The 21,180-nt window shown below is 39.6% G+C and overlaps 1 protein-coding gene across 4 annotated transcripts in view; it reads right to left on the reverse strand.

Moving 5' to 3' along the window:
• PLXNA4 (plexin A4) overlaps nucleotides 1-21,180 on the reverse strand; it is a 1,110,285-nt gene that overhangs the window by 560,092 nt on the left and 529,013 nt on the right. For all 4 annotated transcript variants that reach the window (XM_069765352.1, XM_069765353.1, XM_069765354.1 and 1 more), the window contains one exon: nucleotides 5,015-5,146. In XM_069765352.1, the coding sequence (XP_069621453.1) occupies nucleotides 5,015-5,146 (132 nt within the window). The remainder of the gene's footprint in view (nucleotides 1-5,014; nucleotides 5,147-21,180) is intronic.

Here is a 21,180-nt window from a genome sequence, read left to right on the forward strand (position 1 = left end):
GCCGGAAAGATGCGCCAGAAAGGCGGCGCAGCAGCCTACCAGGCTGCGCCGCTAGAGAGAAACCCTGCTGCCGAGAAGCCCCCTGCGGCGCCAGAGCAGCGCGCCTCAGGAAGAAGCGGCGCGCCGGTCTGTCAGGGCCGCAGCGCCTGAGTGCCCCCGGAAATCGCGGCGCGCCGTCCTGTCAGGGCGGCAGCGCCGGAGAGCCCCCGGCAAAAACTGCGGTGCGCCGGCCCGACAGGGCCGCAGCGCCTGTGTGCACCCTGGAAAAACCGCAGCGCAGAGGCAGTGCGCCGCGGGGAGAAGAGTGGCCCCTACCGAAGGACTGGAAGGAGAATTCGCGGAGCCCACACTGGTAGGCAAACGGCGCGGCAGCCTATAACGGCCCCGCGTCCGTAAGAGAAGGTCTGCAGAAACTGCAAGCCCAGGTCGTGCTGCGGGAATCCAAGCAAGTAGTGACCCGGGATAAGGGAGCCCCTAGTAAGACCCCCAGGAAAACTCTAGGAAGGGATGGGGGGAAACGCGGCGCCGGAATACTTACCTCAAAAAAAATCCCACGCCGGTACTAACCTTAAAAGGGGGATGAGACGTCCAGGGAGCTGAAGGACGTCCTCGTCTCCGCAACCGACAGGCTCTGGTGGGCGAGTGGGTGGGGGACGGAGCCAGGACCGGACTTCTGAGCACGCTTCTGTGCTAGGATCTTGGTCCTGGAGAGGGATCTATGAGGATACGGGGTGGCAGTACACGCCGTACTCATAGTCCGTATTGTGGGACTACAGGTGTGACTGCTCACCCTGTATCCCTCTGGAAGAAAGCCTGAAAAGAAACGACGCACATTGAGGTAGATAAGGGTCTAATGAAAGACCCGTGTCCACCTCCTAATGACACTAAGCTAAACTGAAGAGTTTAATGCCAGTCGGTGGGGTGTACACTGCAGAGGAGGAGCTAATTTTTTTATTTGCATAGTGTCAGCCTCCTAGTGGCAGCAGCATACACCCATGGTTCCTGTGTCCCCCAATGAGAGGCGATAAAGAAATGTTTTTTTAGCTTCCAAATTTTAAGTCAATTATACAAGACAACAGTGCACTAAGACCATGGATTCATGAGAAATATTGTGGATGCTGTCCACAGGTACATTTTCATAAAGCAAAACGTATACTCTATATTTTAAGGTAATCGTATTTTATAAGAAGCACTTTTTTCCTTCAAATTTGGGAAGAATATGGGAGGAATATGGGGGTGTGTCTTAAAATCTGAAGTGAGATACTTCCTGGGGAGCAGCCACCCTGTCTCCTGTGACCCCGTTCCACTGCAGCCACCCCCCTGTGACCCCTGCCTTCTGTGACCCAGCTCGACTGCAGCTATGCCCAGGAAAGCTACCATTAACAGGGAATATAAGATGCACCATTTTATTTGACAAAAAGAAAATATTATTTTCCACCTCAAATCTTGGGGTGCATCTTATGGTCTGATGTGCAAAATACAGTATGCTTAAAATGTGCATTACCATTAAGTTTTTTTCCCCCTAATGTTAATGTTTAGTAATAGTTATGTCATAAAAACTGGAGGCTATTTGGTGTTAGTTGATAAGCTTGGTATTTTTTGTCATCAGATATTGTGTACTCTCTTTTAAAACATCCTTATGTAGGTCACTGGTTACCTTCTAGAGTCCCGAAATTGAGATAATTAGATATTATAGGTGGTTTTGTAAACTGTGCCTGTCAGACACACTGCGCCTCAACTTGGGAGCGCCAGAGGTGTGCCTGACGAAGGGGTAATATATTGCAGTCATCATATTATATGGCAGTATGTATGTACAATTGCTCACTGTGCCCTTGTGCCCAGTAAATTCTTCTTTTCTCCATTAGGTCTATGACATCACATGATTAAAATAGACTGCCTAAATCCGTCTAAGCTCTATGTAGAAATAGGAGGTCAGGTTTCTCTATGAGTCATAAGTCACTGCAAAGTCCAGGGAAGAGGACTGAGTAAGGTCAAAAACATAATGTTCAACAGGCAGACATTCAATTTAAAGAAGCACTCGGATCAAAACTTTTATACCAGGGCAGGGGGAGGAGTGGAGCAGCTGGAATGGAAGAGGAGAATGATAAATGTAGGGACAGGATACTTCCTGTTTCTATACAAAGCAGAAAAAAGAGAAGAATTAGATGTGTAGAAAGGCAAAATGAGCAATTGTAAGTACATAGTGCTATCTAATATGATGACTGCAATATATTAAGAGAATAAAAACTTTGACAGGAGGAGCGCTTCTTTAAATTGAATGTCTCCCCTTTGAACATTATATTTTTGACCTTTATCAATCCTCTTCCCTTGTAATAAACAAACTGTTTCTGATTTTGGCACTTTAACAAATCCTGTTCAACTAAAAACAAGTCGATAGACACTCATTTCATATTGGCCACACAAACTGATAGGGACAGAATGATTATTAACGCAATTGTAGACTGATGAAATAATTCATGCTAGCATGGAAATCGTTGCTGTCAGCAGCACATTGTTCAATGTAAGAATGGGACAATGTTCTGCTGGTAGTGACGGCTGCCATGCTGGCATCAATTACTCGATCACTCTACAAACAAGTATTTTGCACATTCATTGAGCGATGGTTGGTGGCATGTTTAAACAACCTAATTGAGAATAAGCATTTATTGGAATAGTCTTTTGCCGATTGTCAGTTCATGTAGATGAATATTTGAGAATTTTGAGTTCTATATCAGAAAATTGGGGTGCTGATTACTAAAAATATATCTTTAGAAATTAATACAAATGTTGGACTTCAAAAAAGCAAATGGTGGACATTCAAAGCAAATCACTAAGATCTAGAATGTCAGGTTTGATAAAACAGCACCATCATCATTTTACTGAGTCACCAAAACGCTTTCTCCAAATTACTAGTAACACTTTATAATTTACAATCAATTGCGACTTGTCTTTTGCTCTGCAATTTGTGGTAAAATCAGATAATATATTCAAAATGATCTTCCTAGATGTATCACACATTCCCTTCTTTAATTCACAGTGCATTCAGTCTAATTAACAGATTGTCAAATTTCAGTTTTAGAATCTATATTTTCACACCTAACATGAAGACGAAAACAGTCACTCTAGCAGTTTTTCATTTTAGGGTATAATAGTCTCCAAATTGTGAGATTTTCATAAAATGCTTCTGGGAAAAATAATTAAAATACTTTGCCATCATTGAAACAAAACTAAAAATGGCTTGACTTTAAAATTGGATAAAAATATTAGAAATTATGAATTTGTTTTTGTAGTGTACCCAAATCAATAATAACAATTTTTCCTTGATCATGTGCAGAACGTGCTCACTGTGAGCCGTCAATGCACTTTGTATATCACTGGTAGTAAAGGTCCCTTCATTCTTAATTATCAAGAGAAAATGAAACATAAGCCAGAATACAGAACAGCAATTATTCCGCTCTGAGGTCCTCATTAATTTTAAAACTTCTTTGGATACAACACATACAGCTACATTTCCCTACTGTTCACACCACCGTGTCCTTCCCGTTCCTGACACCTCATGGTTCCTCTCACCAGACTTCATGTAGTAACCATGGCAATGCTTGAAGAGTTGTTGCTCTCGCAGGATAATCAGACTACATTGTGTATTAGGAAATAGCCTACTGAACATATGCTTTGAAAATCTCATTAGCAGTTGTGTCCACAAAATTCAGAAATGCAGTTCTCTATACTGCAGTTGAACCTGCCAGTACTGGTAGGTCATAGATGTCTTGCCAATCAACTTCTATCAAGGGCGACTCTTTTGGTGCTCGGAGATCATCCGTCATGTTTATTTGAAGTTTTAAACAGATGATGGGAGCAAAACCATGTGTTTATGTCCTGGTACAGAAGGCATGACTGGAGCCTTGCCAGCTTTACACTTCCCAGAGCACATGGTGCTATGTTTTGTTTAACCACAGGCATCTGGCAAAGGACAATTTAACTACAAAAGACATGTAAAAGAAACACCAGGCTTACAGGTCATCATTGGGTAAATGTCATCATGATTGCTGTACATTTCAAGGCAAGACATTTTCTTTTTGGCCACGTGCACACGTTGAGTATTTGGTGAGTTTTTTTACCTCAGTATTAGTAAGCCAAAATCAGGAATGGAACAATCAGAGGAAACGTATAATAGAAACATGTCACCACTTCTGTATTTTTTGCCCTCTCCTGGTTTTGATTTACAAATACTGCTCAAAAAAGCTCACCAAATACTGAACGTGTGCACGTGGCCTAAAGGATATAATAATGAGGGTATTGGTTTTACCTCATGATAAATCCGTTGTCCTCTATGTCTTCATTGTAGCCTAACAAGAACCAGGTTATCAGTTATTCACTAGTAGAGACCCAAGTGAATAGCATTTATCTGTGCAGGACCCTGGCAGTAAGGCACTGTTTATACTGCGCGATGTGCAAAGGTAAACTACTGCTAACTGACAACATTATTGCCGGTAAGCGGTCATTCAATTGCCACTTGCCGACTCTACTTTAGATGCGTAATAGAGAGCAGATCGACTGCCATTGTGCTCGGCAGCACAGGTCCTGTATACACAGAATGATTTGCTGCCAAGTATTGTGATTTTTTTTTGTGCAGCACAAAAAGATCAATTCCAAGATGAATAAGCATTTTGTTCATTTGTTTGATGATCGACAGCATGTTCAGATAATCATGCAGTGTAAATGAACCTCAAGTGTAGTTTTCAATTTTCGCTCTAAAGCTGCCACCTGACAAAATTAAGCATTATAAAGTACCATTTAACTAAAAAGGCTGTCAATATAATGTTGGACAGGACAAGTCTCCTAAAGGGAAAGACAATCTTCGCAATTCCTCTTCATCCTGGCCAAAAAAAATGACGATACTGAGCAGAGGATCATTTATATTAATCCAGAATTTCCTTTTAGGATTAATGGCAATCCACTTCTAAAATGTTAAATGAAACAAAACTTCCACAGAACCATATATAAAAGAACCAACCTGCTTCTCCGACATGACAAAGAGCTGTTCTTCGTTCTTTGTAAAGGCCATATCTCTCAAAACAGGGCCAGACTCCACCACCTGAATGGTTTCATACTGTACCGCTCCACTGATGGGGCCATCGACTCGAATCTGAAATAAAAAAAAACAAAAGTGATTTAGTCTAATATGAAAAGTAATAATGATAAGGTTAATATTTTAATAATATTGTTTGGTAGCAAAACAGATTGCTATTCATAGAGAATGGTTAAGATAATTATTGTAATAATATTCAACACAAAACACAGAGCCATTATCAACAATGGAAATGATATTTCATTTTGTTGTTAAATATCAGATTACAGAATTATTGTCACCTTAGGCATGTAATGTTCCTAAAGTGCTGAATAGTTAGCCCTCAATTACAGTGGCCAGGGTCTGTGCACACCTTATTCTTTTATATACTTGTAGACTTTGTGTAAGAAATGAAGACATTTTATGATTGCCGAGAGATGACACTGATCCTTCTTCATCCCTCAGAACATTGTCATCTACAATATATTATATTAGGTACATAAATTAAACCTGATAACACTTTTAGAATATTTAATAGGTGCTGCAATATGTCCTGCATTTTCACTGCATCGAGTCTGGATTTGCTCTCCTTGTGCTGAATAATGAAAGTTTCTGTCATATCCATGTTGACTCTTAAGAGTTACAGAGGTCACTCACTTTTTAATGCTGAAGCCAAATTAAGTTGTCAGCACTTTTAAAAGCTTAACTTGCCAAAAATGTCTCCTAGTCCCTGATCAGTTTATAAAGAACAAAAATTGAAAGTCATACAAATAGATCTCAGCAGGTAAAACTGTTTGATTGACAGCAGGTTACACATTGAAATGGCCCGTGAAATTCTTGTGGTGAAAATACAAAGACAGATCCAGGCATAACAAAAAAGATGACTTGTCTATTGATAAATCGAAAACTATATAAATCAAAATGATTATTATTTAGTTGGCTTGGTGTCACATGGAACCCATAAAGTATTTTGTTCAGCTAAGAAAGGTTTTGAACAGCAGAGTAAAGGGCACATGCACACACATGCACACACATATGTACACTTGCACACAAATGTGAACACACACGCACACATATGCACACAAATGTGCACACACACATGCACAAATTTGCACACAAATGTGCACACACGCACACATATGCACACACACACACGCACACACATGTGCACACAAATGTACGCACACATGCAAAAACATGCACATAAATGTGCACACACACGCACACACATGCATATACGCATAACTGCACACTTTTAGATAAATATTTGCTCACATACATGTAATCTTTCTCAATCTATCAATTATTATCTCTTTTGCTTTCATAACAAACAAGAAATAGGGCAGTGAGAATCTGGAATTGCTTGCCTGAGGAGGTGGTGATGGCGAACTCAGTCGAGGGGTTCAAGAGAGGCCTGGATGTCTTCCTGGAGCAGAACAATATTGTATCATACAATTAGGTTCTGTAGAAGGACGTAGATCTGGGGATTTATTATGATGGAATATAGGCTGAACTGGATGGACAAATGTCTTTTTTCGGCTTTACTAACTATGTTACTATGTACTATGTTACTATGTAAGACCAAAAAAAGAGTGAATTTCTGCTTGTTTTTAGACCCTCCATTAAAAAAAAAATTACATCTCATTTTGTTACTTATCTTATCCTTATTTTCAAGACCGGAAGTCATAAGATATTTAAAATCTTAACTCACAATAAAGTATATTACTTTTGCAGCGTTTCGTAAAGTACAAGCCACACATGTCTTAACATTAAATATGATGTGGTTTAAAATTGTGCTGCACACGCAGTAACAGAAATGTGATATGCTATCTGCAGTGTAATAATATATGAAAACTGCAAGCTATGTAAGCAGGTGAGAAACACTGAAAGCTTTATCAAAGCAGGACAGACTGTAAGATGCCTATTGAGAGAACATCTGCTCTACGTCTAGCTTTGTGTTCTCAAGTTGCCTCTAGTCGACTTGACTTGGGTCTTTAACCCGAAAACCGCTTCACTGCTGCCAGACACAGCTTTGTATTCCGGCTGAGCCCAATATCAGATGGACCACAGACAAACGTTCCTTGTGATGTTCATGATAAAGGTACCCTTCATATAAAAGGTACAAAGCTGGAGGTAGTGGGTGTGGTTCCTGAAGTCCATTGAGGAGCAAGCATGGTTTAGGAAAAATATGCTTAGAAATGACAAAACTGAGATCAATGTATAGTAGAATATTCCAAAACCCTAATGTGTTAGTATGTGTTCTTCATATGTCGTTATAACCATAAGTTTATGATATACAGAGTAACTCACTGCAAATAATAAATGAAGCCATAAAAAATGACAAAATCCTTGTAACGTAGGTCCAGCCAGTTAGACCCGAGTGATCGATAAAGGTAGGAGCAGAAGTGCTCAGCTAGGCACTGCTCTCCTCTCAGTCAGGAAATGGGCTCAATAAAAATAATCTGAAGAGAGTCTTACATATCAGATAGCAGGACACAGCTGGTTCCTCTTCTACTACTTTTAGGTATCAATGTGTGAGGGAGGGTCTCAGCATCCAGACCCCAGCCGATCCAAACTTCTAATATATTTTTATGAAATTACACTGACAATTTGTTATGTAAGATAAAGATTTTAAGTAATCCAATCCTCCTCAACAATATTTTCGCACTGAAGAGGAGCTGTATAGACCGGTGATCAAGCATGCCTGCTGCTACTCTATTGTAATATATGGGAGATACAACCTACTATATCCAGGAACATTTAGAAAATAACAAAGATAACTCTTCCTGCCCTATCATTTTTTTCTTAAAATGTTAGCAGCTTAAATTGAAGGACTTAAGAAACTTGGAGAAGGTGGCGGGGATGCAAGAAAGCTGAAGTAGAAAAACAACAACTATAAATTATAGTAGAAATGACTGTTTTCCTCATATTATATCTTCAGGAGCCACTGCTCCTCTGCCTCCTGGCTTCCATGTTTCTGGGGGCAGTACCTCCTGATGATTGACAGCTCAGACTATGGTCATAGTTACACTGCTGGTCCAAGCTGCATGATGGAAAAGCCCAGGGTGACAGAAGATGGTTAAATCTAGTGTTCTGGCCTGCTTCAGAGCAATGTGAGTAGGCTCCAAAACATAGAGCTGGCTATCTGCACACGTCCCTTACCTAGGTAACATCTGAGATTGCAGGGTGTCCATAAACCTAAGCAAAAAGGTATATACTAAAATATTAAAAAATCCTCTGTTCTAGAAAAGAGAGAGTATTTTTAAGAGGCAAATTGCAAACTCACTGGTTTTTATATGCACTTTGCAATTTTACCAATTTAAGAACTTGGAACAACCCTCAAGACTGAAATATAAAACATCAGTTTATATGAATTCTCCCTTAATAGCTAACATATCTGTTTTTAATATTTTAAGCAGAATTTGTAAATGTATTATTCAAAGACATTTGTTAATATGCTTGTAAAGTTACATGGTTATTATCTTAGTAATAATATACTGTATAGGTTGCTAAAGCGCACACCATGGCTTTATTAATACTGATTCACTCTAAATTTAAAAAAAAGACAGACAGACATTGCAAACTTTTCACAAATGAGCATTCCACCTACAAAATCACTTGACTAAGTAGAATTGCTGTTTTATAGCTATTTCAGGCATTGATAAAAGGTTAATATGGCTGTTCATTAAATGTGCCATGATGGAAAAGGCCACTGAAAAAGTTAACAGTTCTGACTGTCTATTTTCTTGTAATTGAACTCCAGAGTGGGAACTGATAGCAGTACTTTAATGTCAATAATTCCCTTTCTTTGTATTTATGCATCAAAGAGCCCGTCTTATCATATGTCATTCAAGACGGAGATTAGAAGGTATTGTGACATATCAGCGCTCATGCTTCACAATGTTCTTTCAGAAAAAATGAATGCGTATTTCCACTTTTATTTAATTGCTTGCATGTCAAAGATAAGGAAACAAAATAAAAATAAAAAATGTGTCCAACTAAGTGGACACTTGTTACCCAAGCAGTCTATAGAACACGCAAAAAGACATAAGAGTAGTTGAGCCTTTCATGTCCAACAATGCGCTGCTAAATCTAACATACAAAATAACTCTTCCCCATTTCACTTCAGTTCCGTTTATAAAACCTTCTGGCTTAACACAGTGAAGATGTGATCAGAAGTTAGACAAGACTCTAGAGCGATACTAACAGTAGTTAAACCTGAATATGGTGGTTTTGAGATGAGTGAGACTTATATGGGATGTTCACTTTGACAGTTTGAAAAAAAGGGCCAGAATGGATTAGAAAAGCCAGCCCCTACATCCTGCTGAGTACCAAAAGCGGGTCTACACTACAAACAGTTTTTAAACTTAATGTACCGTCACACTAGACGATATCGCTAGCGATCCGTGACATTGCAGCGTCCTCACTAGCGATATCGTCCAGTGTGACAGGCAGCAGCGATCAGGCCCCTGCTGTGCTGTCGCTGGTCGGGGAAGAAAGTCCAGAACTTTATTTCGTCGCTGGACTCCCCGTAGACATCGCTGAATCGGCGTGTGTGACACCGATTCAGCGATGTCTTCACTGGTAACCAGGGTAAACATCGGGTAACTAAGCGCAGGGCCGCGCTTAGTAACCCGATGTTTACCCTGGTTACCATCCTAAAAGTAAAAAAAAAAAAACACTACATACTTACCTACAGCCGTCTGTCCTCCAGCGCTGTGCTCTGCTCTCCTCCTGTACTGGCTGTGAGCGTCGGTCAGCCGGAAAGCAGAGCGGTGACGTCACCGCTCTGCTTTCCGGCCGCTGTGCTCACACAGACAGTACAGGAGGAGAGCAGAGCACAGCGCTGAAGGACAGACGGCTGTAGATAAGTATGTAGTGTTTGTTTTTTTTACTTTTAGGATGGTAACCAGGGTAAACATTAGGTTACTAAGCGCGGCCCTGCGCTTAGTTACCCGATGTTTACCCTGGTTACCGGCATTGTTGGTCGCTGGAGAGCGGTCTGTGTGACAGCTCTCCAGCGACCAAACAGCGACGCTGCAGCGATCCGGATCGTTGTCGGTATCGCTGCAGCGTCGCTAAGTGTGACGGTACCTTTAAGGGTTCCATTTGCTTTTTTGCATGCGAGAAGCTTTCTCAAACTTCTCTTATTAAACAAACAATAAAATCGAACAGCACACAGATGTCATCCCAGTGCTTTGCAATTTTTTTCACGGACCCATCCACTTGTATTGGCGAGTTTGATTCATTAACCAGAATAGTATTGTACATGTGCCTGTTAGGGATGAGTGGACCTGTGGAAGTTTGGGTTGTTGGGTTCAACAGAACTGTAGTCCAAAATTTGGTTTGGGTACTAGAACTGTGCCCGAACTTGAACCTGAACTCCATAGAAATCAAAGGGAACCCGAACTTTGGAGCTGGAAAATCTCTCTCTCTCCTCCTCGCACTGTAAAACGGACTTCCAGGAGAAGTTTGTGTTCGAAGTACAGCACCGGACACTAGGTGTCCGGAATGAACCATAACTTTACAGTTCTGTTTCACTTATCTCTAGTCTCTGTGTTTTGGTGTCAACCATATAGTTTGTAAAAATACATGGACATGTGTACAACCCTATAGACTATAATGGGTACAGGTTCTTTCCGTGAAAAACATGGATAGTCTCGTAAGTCAAAAACAGATGTCTGAATGAACCCTAACCCAACTAATTAGAATCTTTTGAGTGAAGTTAATTAGTTACATTAAAATACCCATTTCGCCTAATGGTATGGCTATTGTCCAGTCACATTTATCAGAGCAGGTGAATATTGAACAAGGAGAAACAACTGTTTTCTAATCTAATGCTCAGATCATTATTACTATTATGATGATGAATTCATGCTGTTCCATTGATTTCACTTCCATTTTTCTTCACTATTGATTCAAACATTATGCCCAATTTTCCTTTTCAGTCTGAGATTGCTATGCAGAAAGTCTGATAAAGTTATTTTGTCCAAAGTATTCTCATATTCAGAAACAATTGAATAGTATGGCTTCTATCTTACAACTGTTCATTTCTATGTATCTATGAGAGGTGCCAAAAGTATGAACTCATGAAGTTTTAGCTCCCTTTACAGTTTTGGATTAAGTATCAGTATTCATTCCTTTCTTCATATCACATCCATCACTTTGAATGATGATACTTTTCTTCACTTATCATGATATTCTTTCATAGAAGCATTATTATGCCCATTTAAGATCATTTTGGCTAAAATACGAATGAGTAATATAATGTTATCATCTTATATGTGCAGAATATGGCTCGGCAACAGAGGATTTACAAGGGTGTTGAATCATCAGAACAGGTAATCTTCACAATCTCACTTAAGACCTAGTGTTTTATCATGGCCTTACTTATGGCAATTTGGAGCATTGGGGTGTAAGGAAGTAAAGAATGTACTTTTAGTAAGATGACATGGGGGGTACGAAATAGCATCAATAATTTTGTGATCTATATAAATTATTACTATACAAAATCAACATTCAATAGTGACTATATCAGACCGTCTTTTCATGTTCAGGGCTGTATATACGTGGGCTACATATGTTTAATATATATTACAAAAACTGGCATTTTGAAGACTCCACAAAGCCAAATATAAATAGTACATTGATTTACAATTGTATCTATCTTTGGGTATTAAAAGGGTGAAGGAACCTTTGTTCAACCTCAAATAAAAGAAAGGTTAAATGTGATCCTATCCCCCAAAGCTCCCATAAACTGAAATAACCTGCACAATGTGACCTATTACTATCATTAAATATCAAGTCTTGTGGAAAAAAAAAAGATCTCCTGAAGTCTTCCTAACCTTTTGTAATATATGCTTAACCACTGTTAGCAAAGGACTTATCTCTTTAGGATTGTATTTAAGATAAAAAAGATAGTTGCCTGTCAAGGGATCCAAGTCAGCAAATGTCCTCTAAACCAACTAATGTAAACATCACAAATGAAGGGAAAAGTCAATAATTACTTCTCAGACTATGTTCCCACTTCCAGTAATAATCTGTTAGAATGGATCCAGCAGAAATCTGTTAGGAAAAAGCTGTGCTCACACAATGTTAGGAGTCGAGTTCCCGGCGCTGCACGGGGGGAATCTCGAACCATGTCCGCTGCGGTCTCCTATTCTGCATTGGCCGCAGTGGAGCCTGCTCAGCGGAGATGTCGGTCCCAGCGTCTCACTGAATCTGATACTGTGCAAAGGGTTACTGCTGCCTCACCAGGCTCTACTATTGTACCCTGCAACGGTCTGTGGCGAGCAGGCTTTTCTCGGACTAAGTCCTGCTTTGCACACACTGAGCATGCCCAGTGTAAGATCTCTCAGTGGAGATCAAGGGTCACATGCTCAGGTACTGCAGCAACTTCCATTGGTCCTCCAGGAAGGTCCTGCACCTGATCAAGTTCTGTGGCAGCCTTCCATTGGTCCTTCTTGGAAGGTCCTGTAGGTGCTACAGCTATAAAAGGTTCTCATGACCGCACGGCCATGCACTAGTATCAAATATGTACGAGCTCAGCGCCAGTGTGGTCGTTTGTGTGGTCAGGGACCTGGCTGAAATAAGCCTCTAGAATGCTGGCACCTCCGGCGAGGAGTTTTGTGTATGCAGTCAGGGACCCGGCTGAAATAAGTCCCTAGAATGCTGGCACCTCCAGCGAGGAGTTTATGTCTGAAATCAGGGCTGGCTAATAGCCATTAGAATTCCGGCACCACCGGAGAGGAGCTGCTTGTTGGTTGGACTGCATGACCACTGTCAGCTCTACACATTAACTGTGTCCCCTGTGAACTAAACAGGGCACAGCGTTCTCTTTACTACGGGCTCTGTGAAGTAACAGAGTTCATTTGTACTAATTTGCTTTGCCGCCTTGCTTAGCAGCAGGGTTCTTTCCTGCACGGTGGATCCCGGGTTGCGAACGCAGCTATCTTATCTAATAAATATTTTCGGTGCGTTCCGGCAACTCTAACACACAACTTTTTAGTTTCTTATTCATTAACTGATCTTTGCTGGATCTGTTTTTTTAATGCTCGAGTCAATGTGCATCCATTGTTGCCTATTTCTTGCCGAATCCATTAGAAACAGCTGACAATGGGTGCCACATTTTCAGTAATTTCTCTCAAGCAGCATTAGGTGAACCTTTTTGTTCCTTATATGTCTCTCATTCATCATTAGAGATTTGGGGTCCCGTGTATGAAAGAACATAAAAAATATTTAGATCTACATATAGCAACCAGCATAAAGACAACTTAAATTTTCTAACTTCTACAGACATCTCAATCAATGCATTGGACAGCTTAGTCACTTGAACTAGATTTTAGACATAAGATCCAATTTGTCTGGTGGCGAGTAAACAGAATTGGATATAACAATGTAGTTGTAGCTTAAATAAATCCTATGTCAATCACAATATTGTAGTAGCACTGAGTTGTCTTACAACTGTCTGTGCCATTGGCATATACTTATACAGAATCCTGCCTTTCTATATAAGAACAACATGCTTTACACATAACCTTTGTGTATTCGACTTGTTTTGGTCTTAGCGTTTGATTCCAGAGCTGCATTTCCCTGCAGGTCACAGGCGGGAGAATATGGGCATTACTTCACTTTATTTAGAGAAGATAGGAAAAACTTCTGTACTCCATGGTTTAATTAATACCATAGGGGTTAATTAGAAAATGTCACCAGGCTACAAAATTGGGACAAAGCTCCTCATACACTTACTAGAGAATGCACTCATTCTGCTTAGTTTAAGGCACATCCGGGTTTTTTTAGAATGAAGGTAAAAACTTTTCCAAAAGTTATTTCCAAAAGATATACAGTAGCTGGAGGGCAAAGTAAGCAACTCTGCTATAACAGGAAAGTAGGAAATATATTGTGCAGGTAAGCCACTGGCGAACAGAGACAGAAGAGAGTCGCTGTGCTAGAACAATATATGGACCCTTTACAGCCAAATAGCTTATCATAATGCACAATTCCACCTGCTTTGGAGGGTAAATGGGCCCCATTAACCACTGGGCCCATGTGTGGGGGCACAGGCTGCACCAATAGTGTATCCGCCCCTGTGGTCGGCTGTAGTTACCATGTAGCCATAGTGGGCATCGGCAGTCGGTATAGCATAGCACAGATGACCATTCAAAGATATTAATTACACAATCACAGAAAGAATAATGTGTACTACATTGTAATACTTGTTGGTAACATTCTACAACATAGACATAAATACAGGGTGGGCCATTTATATGGATACACCAGGGTGGGCCATTTATAAAGTTTCATTCAAAATGGCTGACTTCAAAATGGCCACCATGGTCACCACCCATCTTGAAAAGTTTTCCCCCTCCCATATACTAATTTGCCACAAACAGGAAGTTGATATCATCAACCATTCCCATTTTGTTTTGGTGTATCCATAAAAAAGGCCCAACTTTTGTATTATCATGTGTGTGGATTTTTTTCTTTACTAATGTGCTAACATATATGGCTAATAACATGGGAATACAGCCAAGCAATCTCAAGCAGTCTATGCATTTGCACTAGTGGCTGAAAGTTGCATATCTAGTGGCCTTGTTTTGTTTGCTAATATGCACCAATATAGACAATTATGTTGTGCAAAATTGCATATTTTATGGGTTAATTACCGTATGTGTATTACTCATTTATAGAGACAAGTAATAGCTGCACATTGTTTCCTAAGTGTTCTCAGGCTGCTGTGATACTTTTGTATGGTACAGTGGGATTGGGATCATGTTTCAGTCACTCAATCCAAATCTCAAAATAAGACATCTTCAGAGTCAGGCCAGCAGACTAGAGTAATGTTTCCCCCTCATTGCCCTTGTCTTTGGAAATTTATACTAGGAGGAAAATGTGATGTCACAATCTAGTCTGGGCTAATTAATGGTGACACAGACCTGAATGAGAAACAAAGAATCTCAGTCTACTGACATCTTACGTTACATTACTGACTTTACATTTAACTTCTAACTGACTTGTGACTATCACGATGCATTGATTTTAAGTGCTTTTGATAGATAGATAGATAGATAGATAGATAGATAGATAGATAGATAGATAGACCAACATACTGATAGACATTTTAGAAATTAGTATTTAATTTAAACTCTTTTGAAGTAAAATTGACTGAGCTGCAGTACTATACTCAGCCTGAACCCAGATGTGGTGATGTTTGAAGAATCTAGCCTTGATTTTTTTTTTAAATCCTGTACAAGCTTATAGCTATGGGCAAATTAACAATGAAGTCACGGGACAAGGCCTCCAAATCAAGGAATATTTCACTGGCTACAAAGACACAACTTGTACATAGTTTGTTTTTTTTTTTCTGTGGTAACATACGGAAGTGAAACCTGGACGATAAACAAGACAGAAGAAGAATCAATGCTTTGAAAATCTGGTGCTGGAGAAGGATGTTATCAATACCATGGATGGCAAGAAGAACAAAAAAAAATCAAATTGAGAATAAATGAAGACAGATATGTCACTTGAAGCATGGATCACCAAACTACACCTACTTTGGACACATCATACAAAGAGAGCAATCACTGGAGAAGGAGAATAGAAGGAACAAGGAAGACCAGCAACCCAATGGCTTTATACTATCAAGATAATGAAGACCCTGGCGGACCTATCTAGGTTTGCCCAAGATCTATCTTCCTTCAGAGCATTCATCTATCAAGTCGCCATAGTCTGAGAACGAGCAGATGGCCACAATAACATGATAAACAACCCTTTTGACAAGTAAATAATTCCTCACTATTTACTAGTTGCAGAAAACAACTTTCTATGGTGATTTATGTTAAGTGTAACTTTTTCACTAGGTGATGCAGGCAAAACAGATTGAGCTAAAGGTCCATTTACAACAACTGCTGACTGGCAACATATTTGTCGGTCGGCAGTCATTTAATAGTCTTTGCCGTTCTTCACTTTTAGTTTTCTAAACAGTCTGTAAGAAATAAAAACTGTATAAATAATAACAACACGTTTCTTGCTTGCAGATTCAGTGCGCACTTCTCATCTGCCAAATGATGGCAAATGATGTAATGATACCCACTCATTAAATGGCCATTCCCATTATACTGCAATATCAACAACAAGCAATGTATGTTGTCTACATTTCATAGTTAATGTATAATTCTGCTAATAGCAATATTACATTTTACACTTGCATCAATTAACTCTGCGGCAGAAAGTGTTAAATATCCTGATGCTTTCACCTTATTGCCAGACAAGTATATGTTACAGAGTGAACTCTGGATGCGGGCAGAGATCCTCTGTCAGGCAGCGGCAGTAACCCGGTCAGTGTAACTGGAGACAAAGCGATTTCAACAGGAGGTCAGAGACAGACAAGGCAAGGTCAGAAGTTCAGAGACAATACAAGTGTCTATTGTACAAAGGCTGGAGATTGAATACACCTATCGGATGCAGACTGCGAGGAAAAAGTTTCTTACACCTAATGGCTGACTGTTGCCATAAGAGACTTTTGAAGCAATTCATTGCTCATGAAGCCTTGATAATGTCCCTAAAATATATGCAGCAGTTTCTTTGAAGAACTGGTTGTCTCCTCTTCAACGCTTATTCACTTTCGTACACTAGGTGCCGTAAACACAACGATACTTTGTAACTTGTCATAATAAGGCTGGGTAACGCCAACACCGTAAGACGAATGTGTGAAAAATATTTAATTCAGGCGATTTTCACCCATATTATCATCAATTTGCCTTCAGAGTGGCATCCATTTTTATACATCAATAATTTAAAATGTCCATGATCAAATATATTTTCCTATGTTAGTAATGGCAATGTGTTCTTAAACATTGGATGCAATATGAGTGTTCCGTATGAGATCTGATTTTTCTGGCCCGCCCTTAGACTTCCATGGGTAAGAATAGTCAATGCTGCAATCGTTTTCACATTGTCACTCGGTTCGTGTGAAAAAATTGTCATTTGATCAGCCCTACTGAAGTAGATTGGTCCCTATTACATGCTCGTCAGAACAAGCACTTAATGCGTGCTTTAGGTGTTCTAGACACTGGCAGCTCAAGAACATAGCATCATAAATCAGTGCATAGTGTAATACTCTAAAAGGTAACGTTCACTTATTGCAGCAAGTACCACAATCTCACATTCCTCCTATTCTCCTGTTCCCTGCTATTTTCCAAAAATGAACACAAGTCTACAACGTAGGCACCAAAATGGCTACAATACAGCAATATCTAGTATTTTTCTGATGAAATCTTCATCCCGCCTGTAAGAGATTAAAGCATTTTTCTTTTCTGATATTGGCATCAGTTAAAAACTGACATCTTATAGTGTTTTTAGCCTATGGTCAATAGCTCTGTCTGGAAGCCCTGGGCAACAGGATTTTAGCATACGCACTGACAGGGCCATTGACTGTACAGTTGTAGGCAGAATTAGTGTGTGCTGTCGGACATAATTTTGGATTTATACACCTATTTGAGGCGGGCACTAAGACACAGTCAACTTCATCTTGGAGCTTGCCTCAAATAGGCGTATAAGGCCAAAAATGATGTCCGAAAGAGAATTGTGACTGCAACATTACTGTCAATTGCTCCATCAGCATAAATGTCCAAATCCCATTTTCCCGGTTTTCAGACATAAGCCCCATGGAGACACTGATCATAGGCTAAAATGCTACAGTATACGAACATTGCTGATTCAGTGCCACCGATCCATGGTTCACCACCAATTTCATTGCATAAAGATGTAGCATGATGTACAGAACGATTCAACCAGTGCGATGGTTATATTGCCTTATTGTAGTTCTCTAATAATGCTAATCAATATTTGTAATTGTGCCAATAAGATGCAACCACTTTTTTGTATGTAGATTCTGATAAAATACTGGAAAAATTCAATTGTTATGACTAATCTAGTATTAATGGATTTTTTGCACTGTTTGATTGTTGGGTGAATGACAAATGGGATCTCCATTAATGCCTAGAAGGGAGGTTTGAGAACTATTTGAGTGGAGCTGTGGTACATATTCTTAACCATTGCTTCATTAACTTCAATGGGAGTGAGAGACAGCCGTCCTGTCAGTCCCACCACTGCACCATTCATGTAGGGGAATGAAAGGTACTGTCACACTCAGCGACGCTGCAGCAATATAGACAACGAGCCGACCTAAACTAGATCGCTGGAGCGTCGCTGTTTAGGTCGCTGTAGAGACGTCAAACACAGCAACTCCAGAACGATGCAGGAGCGATCCAGTGACGTAACGGCGACTCACTTATCGTTCTCGCAGGTTGTTAGCTCCATGTCAAACAGCCGGAGTGTACCGATCCGACACACATCAAGGGGCCCTATGCTCGTTGCTGGCGTAGTTGCTTTTGATGTCAAACATGACGATACACGCTGACCTGTCGACGAAATAAAGTTCTGGACTTCTAGCTCCGACCAGCGATGGCACAGCGGGATCCAGATCGCTGCTGCGTGTCAAACACAACGAGATCGCTATCCAGGACCCTGCAACGTCATGGATTGTTGTCGTTCTCTTTGCAAAGTTGATGAGTGTGATGGTACCTTAAGAAGTCCCCTTATCTCAGAAATGGTAAAGGTCCTGGCAATTGGATCCCCAGAGAATAATATTTATCACCCATTAAATAGAGAGATAATAAATATATTGACTGAAAATAAAACTTTACCAGCTTAATATTTTACCAGAGAAAAGTTTTTATGCTGTGTTCAAATGTCCGGTTGTCATCGTCTGTAATGAGTCCAGTGTTAAAAAGGCTGTCAAAAATGGATGTGCTCTTCTATTTTGAATCTGTTTCTGTACTATTTGTAATTGATCCACTTTTACTAACAATATCTCTGAAGACCTCCAGTGTTCTAAGCAAGTACAGAGCTTCCAAAAAAAGGTTTGTTAATGCATGACATCACAGTTGACCATGCATTATGATCTCTTTCTCATAGACTTCAATGTAAAACAAAACTATGGATCCATTTGCTATCTGTTAGACATATCTACTAGACATGTGAACATAGACTTATCTTGACAAGGACAATTTATGCACTATGCATTCTCAATGTTTCCAATTTTCTAGAGCAGTAATGCAATTCAGATTTCATATATTTCATGTTTGCATACTATAGCGCTACAGAGTGCTACTTTACGAGTTGGTTATATATGGAGATGGCTACTCTTAGTAAGCACACAGCTGATTCTGTTTGGAAGTGACAGTCAGTCTTTTGATATTTATATATAAAGGCTCTTTGACTGAGCACTCCACCGCTCAACCTCAGGTATTTTTAATTATAGCAGGATTCTACCTTATCATATAAATGTAGGTTTCAGCTTAAGAGAAGATTCCCAGCAACGAGAATCGCCTTATCGTGGCTGCCGGGTACACACGAATTGGCCAATTTATGAGCAAAGTTTTCAATTTTTCCAATTTTCTAGAGCAATAATGAAACTCAAATTTCATATATTTCATGTTTTCATTCTATTCGTTTATTTGTTGGTTATCTATGTTGTCTCAAATAGTTATAGGAGATAGGAGATCGCGAGTAAGGTAATTTTAGGAAGTTACTCGCCCGATTACTGAGTTATAGTAAATTTTTGCCTAAAGATTGGCTTTATATAGCTATCAAGGATTTACATTTCTAAATAACCATCAAGTTGAAATACATTTTAAAGTCATATTTTTTTTTATAAACTGCTATTTCAATAGTTACCAAGTAAAAATCAGAAGCCGATAGTAGCACTTTCGTTTCTATAATGTGGAAGTTCAAGTCAATAGCAATAATACTCCATTTAGTAAAGCAAAAACTGATATTAATAACTACTAAGCGACAATATGAGATGAGCCAATGCCCAGGAAGAAGCCTAAAGTTTCAGTGTATAATTTCTAGTTGCCAGTCGTTGCAGCTTATTATGTACCACCTCTTTATTTTCAGCTAAACATTGGCTTTGACCTTAACTACATTACACATAGTATTGCTGTGATGCGTTTCATACCTTCTTCACTGCTCTTTGCCACTATCCATTAATTGCAGCTATGTGGTATGGATTTTACAACACTTTCATGAAGGCTTGTAAATGACATCCACTGTAACCCTGTCGTTTTATCACATGAAGATATAAGACTTAATATTTTAGTCTACTTTCGCCATGTACGGTAGCTTATATTCCAAGTCACAAGAAGACTTGAATTCAAAAAGTAGGACTAAACTGTGAAATAAATTATTAATGTGTAGAAGAAATAGGGTTACCCATGTTCTCTCAGACTGCAGGATTTTATGGATATTCCAGTAAAACAGTCTTGTAGAAATCATGTAGAAAACATAAGGGTTAGTTTGCTAATCTGTTCCATTTCGGCTAGAGAACACCTAAAAGGCTGCCTAGGACCAGGTGAACTCAAAATAATTTCTGTGTCCTACTGTGGAGGGGGGAGGCTCCCGCTGCAGCCAGTTGCCTGATAGATACATGATTGTTATGAGAAGAAGAGGGCAGGGGAATTATCTACAGAGAAGAATTGATCATATATTTTATAGCTTTAATTTTATTATTTGCCAAAAATTAATAAAGGAAATGAGATTAAAGAAGCACTCCCGTCAAAGTTTTTATCCTTTTAATGTACAATTGCTCATTTTGCCTTTCTACACAGCTAATTCTTCTATTTGTCTCTGCTCTGTGTAGAAATAGGAAGACTCTTTTCCCTGCATTAATCATTCCCTTCTTCAAGATTACAAGATTTCTGGCACAATTTCTGTCTCAGCACTGGTGAAAAAAGTACTCAGTCATCAATATTGTGCCATAAATCACAAGAAAAAAAATCAAAATTCTATTAAAAATCAGTAAAAAACTATGGTCACTGTCTATGATGCAAAAGAGATAGGATGCATGCTTTACATTTAAGGTCCGTTTACACTGCAAAATTATCGTTGTAGTCTAAGCAGACTGCCGATCACTTGATGAATGTGCAAAATGCTCATTTGTCGGGTGAAATGATCTTTTGTGCTGTACATCATCGTTCTCAGTAGTGCATCCTCCTGTGTAACAAGGACTAGCACTGCAGACATGTCTGTATAAAGAGGCATGACCACAA

Source organism: Ranitomeya imitator, chromosome 4 (genome assembly GCF_032444005.1).
Source record: "Ranitomeya imitator isolate aRanImi1 chromosome 4, aRanImi1.pri, whole genome shotgun sequence".
In the NCBI taxonomy this organism is placed as follows: domain Eukaryota; kingdom Metazoa; phylum Chordata; class Amphibia; order Anura; family Dendrobatidae; genus Ranitomeya; species Ranitomeya imitator.